At 55.3% G+C, this 10,213-nt stretch overlaps 2 protein-coding genes across 4 annotated transcripts; both read left to right on the top strand.

Annotated features, from left to right (window-relative positions):
- Nucleotides 1-673: 673 nt before the first annotated feature.
- Nucleotides 674-6,564, top strand: USF1 (upstream transcription factor 1). 2 transcript variants are annotated; one of them, XM_028090926.2, is made up of 12 exons: nt 674-922; nt 1,359-1,648; nt 2,764-2,856; nt 3,247-3,296; nt 3,461-3,576; nt 3,941-4,042; nt 4,284-4,479; nt 4,726-4,813; nt 4,951-5,009; nt 5,132-5,226; nt 5,474-5,602; nt 5,791-6,564. In XM_028090926.2, exons 3-12 carry the CDS (start codon nt 2,849-2,851, stop codon nt 5,878-5,880), a joined length of 933 nt encoding a protein of 310 aa, XP_027946727.1. In that variant the 5' UTR covers nt 674-922; nt 1,359-1,648; nt 2,764-2,848; the 3' UTR covers nt 5,881-6,564. The 2 variants fall into 2 exon arrangements, with proteins under 2 accessions (XP_027946727.1, XP_027946728.1); XM_028090927.2 differs by lacking the exons at nt 674-922; nt 1,359-1,648; nt 2,764-2,856; nt 3,247-3,296 and having other exon boundaries at nt 3,458-3,545.
- Nucleotides 6,565-6,819: 255 nt separating this feature from the next.
- TSTD1 (thiosulfate sulfurtransferase like domain containing 1) lies at nt 6,820-8,226 on the top strand. 2 transcript variants are annotated; one of them, XM_088016797.1, is made up of 4 exons: nt 6,820-6,937; nt 7,147-7,269; nt 7,775-7,948; nt 8,026-8,226. In XM_088016797.1, exons 1-4 carry the CDS (start codon nt 6,862-6,864, stop codon nt 8,079-8,081), a joined length of 429 nt encoding a protein of 142 aa, XP_087872923.1. In that variant the 5' UTR covers nt 6,820-6,861; the 3' UTR covers nt 8,082-8,226. The 2 variants fall into 2 exon arrangements, with proteins under 2 accessions (XP_087872923.1, XP_027946729.1); XM_028090928.2 differs by having other exon boundaries at nt 6,829-6,937; nt 7,775-7,937.
- Nucleotides 8,227-10,213: the final 1,987 nt, after the last annotated feature.

Genomic DNA, 10,213 nt, shown 5'->3' with positions numbered 1-10,213 from the left:
GAGGAAGGGAAACTTTTATTTACATAATGCTCGTTATCTACCAGTAAAGGCTAGGTATTCTACACGCAAAGAATCTATGCCCTTTAGTGAGTCCACATAACAATTCTGTAAGGTTGGTACTGGTATCTCCATTTTACAGATGGGAGACCTGTAAAATGAGGTCGGTTAGGGAGGCTGATTAAGTCAAAGGCTTGCCAAGGATCTCAGAGGTAAGAAGTGAGAGCGGCAGGTTTGAGACCCGAGTTCGTCTGGCTCCAGAGGCTAAACTCTTCTCATCACACCACACTGCTCCAGATCCATTAAGGGTAGGTCTTAACTGAGAGGAACAGGAATCAAGATCCTCCTCACAGCAGCTGAAAGCCTCACAAAAACTCGAAGCCCTGGGGGTCTTTGGGTGAGTAACTGCTGACGCTAATACAAAAGAGTACACCCAGAACTGTCCTCCTCTCCAGTGGACACCAGAGTGGCCTGATCCAAGATGGCCTCCCAAGTAGCCCTTGTTAAAGATGGCGCCTCCGTCCGACTTCCTTCCCTTTGATCTAAGCCAGCCTCGCTCCCTTCTACCCCTAAAAACGCCTTGTCCAGCAGAAAGATGGTAGCACACATTAGTCGTCTTTCTCCCGTTCTTGCCCAGAGCGACAAAGACTTCAGTGTCATTCTCCGCGGATCCCAGGAGTTCCTTCGTCTCCGCCCCGGCGACATCCCCACCCATCCGCATCCTCCAACCTCATCAAGCGGGAACGGCCGGAAGTGGGGCGGCTCAGAGGCTGAGGAGGCTGGGCGGGTCGAGAGAGACACTTCCGCCCCTCACCAACATGGCCGCAGGCCGGGAGTGCGCATGAGCAGCTGTCCATGGAGCTCTCCGAGTCCGGAGAGGGAGAACACGGTCTGGGGAGATCGGCGGCCTCGGCTGCCTCGGCCGGTGAGTTTGGGACCGGACGCGAGTCGGGGGCCTGGAGACTGGGTGGGCCGGCAGGCAGGGCAGCCTTGATTTTGTTCCCGTTTTCAGGTGGCGGACCTCCCGGGAAAGAAGCCTTTGTTTTGAGGGAGGGGGCCGTGCCCGCTTCTTTCTCTCCCGCCCCCCTTTGTGGGCCGAGCGCACTCCCCGCCTCCGAGCGCGCGCGTCCCCGCCCTCCTGCAGCTGCCAGCCGCGGGCCGGGACCGCGGGCCCGCCGAGCCCCGCGCCCTTTCCTGGCCGCCGTGCGCAGCGCCGGGCCGCGGGCAGAGTGCGGCGGCCGCCCGGGCTCCCGGGCTCGCGGGCTCGCGGGCTCGCGCCTGCCGGGAGACGCCGCCTTCTCGGGCAAGGTCGGGGCGCCGGACTTCTTTCCGGACGTGGTGATTTTCCCCTTTGTGTCCAGACTTAGCAGGGGCTCTTGCTGGGCCCTCCTGGCCCGAGCGTGCACGCCACAACATCCTGTCCGCGTTTCCGTGTCGCATCCCCTAATGCTCAGGAAATGCTTCCGGATGTCCAACTAAGATTTGAATAAGCAGCCCGACCCGGTTGCTGGGTGTCCTCAGAGGCTGCCCCTGGCTGACAGCTGTGGGCGATAGAGACGCCTCCTGTGCCCTGCCGTCTCTTCCATCGCCGCCTCCTGCAGTCAGCGCAGAAGCCTCGGAGGGGGCCCTTCGTAGGTTTTAGGATGGACAGGTAGGTGGTACCGAAACACTGGTGCTACTTCCCCTTAGGGACTGGGATCTTCTTGCAGCGTTACTTCCTCCGGACAGTTTCACTTTCAGTTCTTTTTTCTTTATTTTTTTGTTTTTTGGGTTTTGGTTTTTTTTTTTTTTTTTTTTGGTCAACACTTTCCTTCGATGCGGACTTTCCAGGGCTCATCCGTTGAAGATTTTCCTTAGATAGGAAAGGTTTGGGGGACCTTATGGGTAGAGACTTGACCAAAATCTTACCCGTTCGTGTGGGGATAATTTTGTTCCTTTGTACATGGAGCTGTATCTTTCTGGAGGCATTTGTCTCCTCGGCTCTTTGTTTTTCCTGCCCTCTGGCTGGGTGTCAGGGTCCTAAGGCGGGCACCTTGCAAATGAGTTCCTTTTCCATTGTCTCTCTTTCCGAACCTTGAGCCTGGAGTTTTTTTCCCTTCTTGCTGAGGTTCAGTTGATTTGGAGTTGTCATGGCAACATTTTAGCAACTGTGTTGTTCTAGGGAAGGCTTGGTGAAGAAAATAGGGAAGGGGCTTGAAAATAATACACTTGGACTTTAGGGTCTTTAACAAATGACATAAATCTGGAGACCCCAAGGCAGGAGCCCAAGGGGCCAAGTAGAATGAGGCCCAAGGGCCGAGTATGTCCTTATGGTTCAGGGAGGTTTCCCCTTCCTAGATTTGAGAACAAATTTTTTGGTACAGTATGTGGCTCAGAAGCTGGAAGAAGCACTAGCGTTCAGTGGCCCTGTGTTTTTGGTAGTGGTGGTCTCAACATGGCCCTCCTAATCCCGAAGTAGTGGCCCATCATGGTAACTTTAGTCATGATCCATCCAGATATTGTTGTTTCCACATCCTTAGCCTTAAGTATAATCATCCCCTCTCCACCATGACTTGGAGCGATAATGGAGGGCGGAGGAACACTATTTGTAGAGTTACTTTTTCAACCAGCTGTAGCCCACTTCTCAGTATCAGAATGGAAGAAACGGACTGTCCTCTGTGGATTGATTGGATTGTGTTCTTGGCTGAGTCTTCATGGAACCTAGCTTCTTGAAACAGAGTCTGTTCAGTTTCCTGGACTCACTGCAAACTCCCTGATTTCTATCAGGACTTAGCACTCAGGCCTGTGAGGCAGGAGATACGAAGACTTCCAAAGAAGGGCCAGCTCCTCGGATGTGCCCCCTTACAGAGAGATGAAGGGGTGAGTGAAGAAGAGGTAGGGTCTGGGGCGGGAGATGGGAGGCCTGGGAGAATGCAGAATGGCTAAGAGCACTGGCTCCCGAGTTAGGCAGACCTAGATTCTGGTTTCAGCTCCATCACTTACTAGCTGCGTGATCTGGTTTCTCATCTACAAAATGCAAGTAGCGCTACTTACCCCATTGTGCTGTTCTTAATATTAAATAATGACGTGTGTTAAGTGCTTAGCTCAGTGCTATGCACGCAGTAAACACTCAGTAAATACTAGCTGTTGGTATTCTAACCTAACCCAGCATCTACTGGGGATGCCATTGAGTTTGGAAGCCATATGTTATTGGGTCAGTGAGCTTTTTATTCCCTTCTTCCCTTCTTTCTTTTGTCCTGTCACAAACAGGCAGCAGAAAACAGCTGAAGCGGAAGAGGGGACAGTGCAGATTCAGGAGGGTGAGTGGTCGAAACAGACCTGAGACCAGGAGCCCAGCCTGGCCTCTCCGCCTCCCCCCATGGGCGCATCTGCTGTGCACCCTGGTCCTTCTAAGTGACATGCAGGCGGAACAGAGGGAGAAAGGCAGTAAGTCACAGACTTTTACTTTGCTCTTTTAATTCAGGAGCAGTGGCAACTGGGGAGGACCCAACCAGTGTGGCTATTGCCAGCATCCAGTCAGCTGCCACCTTCCCTGATCCCAACGTCAAGTACGTCTTCCGAACTGAGAATGGGGGCCAGGTAAGGGAGGGGGCCAGCTGCCTGCAGGTGTTACCTGGGGTTGGGGTTGAGGGAGGTAATGAGCCTGTCAGTGGGGAGACCTGGTTTGGAGGTGGCGGTGAAGATGTGGACTCCTGAGGGGGCTGGGGGCATTGGGGGCGGGGCTGGGAGGAGGAGGTTTGGAGTAGAGGTTGGGGTGGGGTGCCGAGGGGTGGGGGCTAGGCTGAAACCTCTGGGGACGGAAGGGGGGATGGCTGAAGCTTTGTCTCTGAAGCACTCTTGTTTCAGGGCTCTGTCCGAGAGAAGCTTTATGAGAGGCCCGGGGTCCCCGGCATTGACTCTTGTATTCTCTCTCCCCACCTTTCCCTTTCCTCGCTGCTTCTAGGTGATGTACAGGGTGATCCAGGTGTCTGAGGGGCAGCTGGATGGCCAGACTGAGGGGACTGGCGCCATCAGTGGCTATCCTGCCACTCAGTCCATGACCCAGGTGCCAGGGCCCGGGCTGGGGAGGGAACTGGAGCAGCGAGGAGTAAGATGAAGCTGAACCCGTGAGATGGGGGTGGAGCTGGGGGTGGCGTGAGGCATCTGGGGCTGCCTTGTCTCAAGGCACTAGGTTTTCCCTTTCTGGATGTTTCTCCCTCCTTCCCCCCAGGCATGGAAGCTGCAGAGTAGCTCAGTGGGAAGTATCTGACTGTCCCTGGACTCTGTCCTGTTGTTGCCCTTCCCAGGCGGTGATCCAGGGTGCATTCACCAGTGATGATGCAGTTGACACAGAGGGCACAGCCGCCGAGACGCACTATACTTACTTCCCCAGCACTGCAGTGGGAGATGGGGCAGGGGGTGCCACATCAGGGGGTACAGCGGCTGTTGTTACCACCCAAGGCTCGGAGGCACTGCTGGGGCAGGCGACCCCTCCCGGCACTGGTGAGCTTTGTGAGGGTGCTAGCCGGAGGGGCTAGGATCGGCCGTGGGACATGGCTGGGGGCGGTGGGCCTTTCCCATGACCCCTTAATGCTCACTAAGACCTGGGCAGCACTGAGCCTGAGCCTGCCCTTCCAGCAGGAGGAAGTAGCCTCCCTTTTTAGAGGAGGAGCCTAGGACCTTGGCCTCTGAGCCTGATGAGGTTCCTAAGTCCCATGTCCTGACGCAACCTATCCTGCATCTTCACAGGACAGTTCTTTGTGATGATGTCACCACAAGAAGTATTGCAAGGAGGAAGCCAGCGCTCCATTGCCCCCAGGACTCACCCTTATTCCCCGTGAGTAGGCCCCGGTTCTTCTCAGTTGCCATGGTGGGTCCTGATCCTTGCCAAGTCCTGTGTCGATCCTTACCCCAACCTCCAATCTTATTTTTTTATCCTTCCCTTACTCCGGCCACCCTGGGCTCTGTTGTCAGGAAGTCAGAAGCTCCCAGGACAACTCGGGATGAGAAGCGCAGGGCTCAGCATAACGAAGGTAGGTATTATTTGGTGGGATTGGGGACAGCGGTGGTGTCTGAGCGGGAGAGCTTAGGTAGCTCTACAGGGTCTGTGGTTGAGTTCTCATTGAGTCACCCCGTCCTCCCTTTTGCCCCACAGTGGAACGCCGCCGCCGAGACAAGATTAACAACTGGATTGTGCAGCTGTCCAAGATCATCCCAGACTGCTCCATGGAGAGCACCAAGTCTGGCCAGGTCATGGCAAGACCCTGGTAGTGGGCAGGATGCCTGAATTCTGTCTCCTGATATGGTTTCCAGAAATAGTAGAGAGGGCACACATGGCAGTAATCTTTGCTTATCTTTCTCTGAGGTTCCTGTATCCTTGTGAAGTGTTCTACCACATTTTACCCTTAGGGGAAAGTGAGGTCCCAAGTGTGTGCTTTGGGAAGGCAAGCCAGGTGTCACCTATTTTAGTCCTCATTTCGTTGGCCTTCTCTTGCAGAGTAAAGGTGGAATTCTGTCCAAAGCCTGTGATTATATCCAGGAGCTTCGACAGAGTAACCACCGGTTGTCTGAAGAACTGCAGGGGCTTGACCAGCTGCAGCTGGACAATGATGTGCTTCGACAGCAGGTCAGACCCCTCCTCATTCCAGCCCTCCTCAACTCCATGGCCAGTGAGCCAGTGAGGGATGCCTGCCTCTGGTTTCCACGGAGGGGGCTTCATCTTTTCCCCTCACTAGCGGATGTGTGAATATGGTGTGGGATCTGGCCGCGCCAGCTTGTCTGCTCACTCTCTCCACGGCCTCCTTTCCATGCCAGGTGGAAGATCTGAAAAACAAGAACCTGCTGCTCCGAGCTCAGCTGCGGCACCACGGAGTCGAGGTTGTCATCAAGAATGACAGCAATTAACTGTGGGGACCTGGGGGCTTTGGGCCCTACCACCCCTTTCTGAGAACTGCACATAGCCCAGGAGCAACAGGCTAACCCCGTGCCCCTTTCCTTCACTGCCCGCTTCTGGCGGGGGACCAGGGGGAGCTGAGAAGGCGTGGCTTTGACCCGAGGCCCTGTGGCAGAGCCACCTGCGGTGGTGTGAAACACACCCTTGGGTGCGCGCTGACAGCCTGGCCCGGCTCCACCACGCAGCCCCCCCGGGCCCTTGTGCTCTTGCAGATGCATGTGCTGTCTCCGTGCTGGATACCGGACCCAGGCAACGTGGGGGCTTGCCCTGTGCTTGCTGAGAGGGCCGGCAGAGGGTCTACTCACAAGCCATGCTCTGGCTTGCCCCAGGGCTCTGGCGCTGCCCCTGGTTCTTCCTTACCCCGGAGCTCAGATGTGCACTCGGGGACTGTGGGCATCAGACTTTAGCGACAAGTGGGGAACAGGATACCTAGCAGTGGGTGGCTGCTGCCGCGGGAAGAGATCGGCGGGCAAGGAGCTAAGGCCTGTGCAGAAGTCTCTGGAGCCAGGGAGGACGACAGATGGGCCCACATGGGGCCTTCCCCTTGTGGGGATGGTTTTTCCTCTCCTTTTTCTTTCTTCCTTTCCTTTTTTTTTTTTTTTTTTTTTTTTTAAAGATAAAACGTTCAGAGCCGCTGTTGTCACCTGGTTTTCCTTTTGTGGGCCCTGGGGCAGGAGGGAGGGAGGCGCATTGCACTTTGCCCAGTAAGGGTTGGGCCAAGGTTAGGGTGGGGTGCTGCTCCTGTGTTCCTTACCCTGAGTGCCGGTGCCTAGGCCGGACCAGTTTGCCCGCCGGCGCTGGGCAGTCGGCGCTGGGCAATCGCAAGAATTTCCCTGGCGAGCGGGTATCAGCGAACAGGTGCTTGCGGGGGCGGTGCGGGAGGCGGTGCCTTCGCTTCCGCTTCCGGTCCCGGCTCCGCGAGGGCGGGGGAGATGCTGCCGGCACCGAGGAGGCGGCTCGGGGCTGCATTCCTGCGGCTCGCCGTGGCGACGCGCACCATGGCTGGAGGTACCTGCAGGGAGAGACCTGGGACCCCGTCCCGTCCTACCTGCGGCCCCCCCTGGGAGCGCGTGGAGCCCCCGGGAGGTGTGGCGGAGGGGCGTGGCTCAGGTCCGCTCGGCCCCGCTCCCGGGCTGGGGCGCTGCCAGGTGGAGGGGCGCCGCGCGGCAGTGCCGGGCAGCCCGCTCCGCTCAGGGCTCTCGTGCCTCCTTCCTCAGCGCCCACGGTCTCGCTCCCTGAACTGCGTTCGCTCCTGGCCTCCGGCCAGGCCCGGCTCATCGATGTGAGATCTCGGGAGGAGGCGGCAGCGGGGACCATCCCGGGGGCGCTCAACATCCCGGGTATGGGACAGAGGGGACGCCCGCGCGGGTGGCCTAGAGGCCGTCCAGGAGGGGCTCCTAGGGCGGCGTGGGGAAAGCACGGTCCAGGGGGTCCTGTATTCCTCTGAGCCCCCCACCCCAGCTTGCTGGAGAAGGGCTGGTGGGAGGCGGATCCTGGCGGCGGAACTGGCCCTTCTAGTTCGAGCGGATGGCAGGCGGCGAGGAAGGGGCGGACCCGCTTTTCTACGCTTGACCTCCCCCCCCACCCCCGTGGGGTACCCCCCCCCCGCGCCGCTCCTCCTCGCTGTTGTGGAGGTGGCTCCCGTTCAGCTGTTTGGCTGCCTTCCTGCGCAGGTGGGCCTGTCTGGTCCTTGAGGTTGGAGGGGAGGGGGAGTGGTCACCGAATGTTGTTTTGGGGCCCTCTGGAGATTTGTTCCGGGCCCCAGGACCCAGTCCTTCCAGGCCCGGTCTGAACCTGCTATCGCCCACTGCTGACTTTGCATTCTAACCCCGCGACTCCTCCCAGTGTCTGAGTTGGAAAGTGCCCTGCAGATGGAGCCCGCTGCTTTCCAGGCTTTGTACTCCGCGGAGAAGCCGAAGCTGGAAGAGGAGAACCTCATTTTCTTTTGTCAAATGGGCAGGCGGGGCTTGCAGGCCACGCAGCTGGCCCAAGGCCTTGGATACACCGGGTATGGGGAAGGTGTGGGGCGCTAGCTGGGGGAGGGACTGGGGACTGCCTCTCGGGCCTGTCCTTCCTCACCCCCTTTGTCTCCACAGGGCTCGCAACTTCGCAGGAGCCTATAGAGAATGGTCCCAGAAAGAAGGTTAGGTAGAAAGTGGCTGACTTACTGCCCTCTCTCCCTCGGCCCCATGGCCGCCTTAACTAAGGGTGGTGAAGGGGCTGACTCCTCAGGTTGAGTAAGCTCCCTTATAGTGCTGCGCATGCAAAAGCATCAAATAAAGAGCATTTAATCAAAATACTGGAAGCACTTAATTTGTCAGGTGGACTGCACAGAGTCCTAATCTTAATCTAGACTTCAGTTCAGCCATGGGTCCTTCTCCATTCATCTGTCCCCCACTCTGCACCCTCCACTCCCGCCCCCAAAACTCCAGCAGTTTCCTGAGACTGTGATTCTCCTTCTAGAACAATTGTGTGTGTGTATTTTTAAAAAAGATTTTATCTATTTATTTGAGAGAGGAACGAGAGCACAGAAAAGAGTGAGAGAGAGAAGCAGACTCCCCAGTGAGCAGGGAGCCCGATGTGGGGCTGGATCCCAGGACCCTGAGATCGTGACCTGAGCCGAAGGTAGGAGCTTAACTGACTGAGCCATCCAGGCGCCCCTAGAACAGTTGTTTTCAGCCCAGGATACACATCAGAATCATCTGGTACCTAAAAACAAACAAAAAAATGTTTGGGCCCTCTCCCAGATTTGGAATCTTGGGGGTGGGACCTGGGTAGTAGTGGTTTTATGAGCCTTTGAAGTGAATCTGATGTGCAGTCAGGAGCCAGGCCCACTGCTCCGGAGGTCAGCAGACAGGCCTCGCTTGGTTGGCCTTGTGCCATGACTGTTCCTTTACATACTGTCTATGGCTGCTTTTGTGCAAAAAATGACAGAATAGTGTGACAGGGACTGTGTGTCCTTCAGATCCTAACATTTTTATTATCTAGTCCTTTCTAGACATGGTTTGCCTGCCCTTGCCCCAGACCTTCAGGTCCCCAGCCCAACCTCACCTCCCTGAGACTTTGTCACTGGCTTTAGCAAACGAAAGGGCGGTGCCCAGCAGTGAGTGATGGATGTCACTCTTCATGCCCACAGGTGTGTCAAACGTAGATTGCAGGTATGGGGACTTTGGCGCCACCAAAGACAGGCCCCAGTTTTTATCAACACTGTTCTTTTTTTTTTTCTTTTAAGATTTTATTTATTTATTTGAGAGAGAGAGAGCACAAGTAGGCAGAGCGGCAGGCAGAGGGAGACGGAGAAGCAGGCTCTCCCCCAAGCAAGGACCCCGACGTGGGGCTTGATCCCAGGACGCTGGGATTATGACCTGAGCCGAAGGCAGCCGCTCAACCAACTGAGCCACCCAGGCGCCGTCAGCACTGTTCTTTGATCCAACACTGGATTGAACAAAATTTAATTGATAAAATGAGAAAGCTCATGCTTGCTGACAAAATTCATCACTACCCAGTAGGTGTGTAACTTCCCTCTACTATGGGGTATAGTTCAATGCATATCTTTCCAGACCTTTTACATGTTTTCACATCAGAGCTCTGACTTCTTAGGTTTGGTATTTGAAGCTTTTATTCCTTGAGGTGCCCGGCTGGCTCAGTCCATAGAGCATGAAACTCTTGATCTGGGGATTGTAAGTTCGAGCCCCATGATGGGTGTAGAGATTACTTTCAAATAAAATCTTTAATAAATAAATAAATTCTTACTTTCAAATAAAATCTTAAATAAATAAATAAATGAAATTCTATTCCTTTATTTGTGAAAGAGAACGTTGGGTCGCGGATGGACCCAATTTTCTGAATTTTCAAGTTTCTGGAGAAATCCCTTCAGACATAGCTTGCATTCCTTGCCTTTCTCTCCCCTTCTTCCTCCTGGACCGGAGGACCTAGGCCCCCCTCCCCCATCTTTTATGTCACAACCCACCCTGCACTGTCACAAAATCTGCTGTTCGCCTGGGCTGTGCAGGTCCTCTGTCACGGCTCTCCCATCCTCCCCCTGGGCGAACCACAGCACAATACTGTGAACTTATCTGGGTAGTGCTAGGTCTGCAGATAAATCGAAATATGTGATTCTAGGCCAAGGTTTGGCAAATAGTAGATGTCTGTACTTTCCTCAAATACCCACATCCCTTTGGTTTTCAGACTGGTTCAAGTTTTTCCTGGGGTCTAATTTCTCTCTTTGTTTGCATCTTAACTGTTCTAGTCTTTTTTTTTTTTAAGATATTTTTTATTTGGGGC

The sequence above is a fragment of the Eumetopias jubatus genome, unplaced genomic scaffold (genome assembly GCF_037043125.1).
Source record: "Eumetopias jubatus isolate StellerSeaLion01/CBP00866 unplaced genomic scaffold, mEumJub1_p1.0 scaffold_12, whole genome shotgun sequence".
Classification (NCBI taxonomy): Eukaryota; Metazoa; Chordata; class Mammalia; order Carnivora; family Otariidae; genus Eumetopias; species Eumetopias jubatus.
The sequence above is the reverse complement of the archived record's forward strand: the minus strand, read 5'-3'. Positions and strand labels throughout refer to the sequence as shown.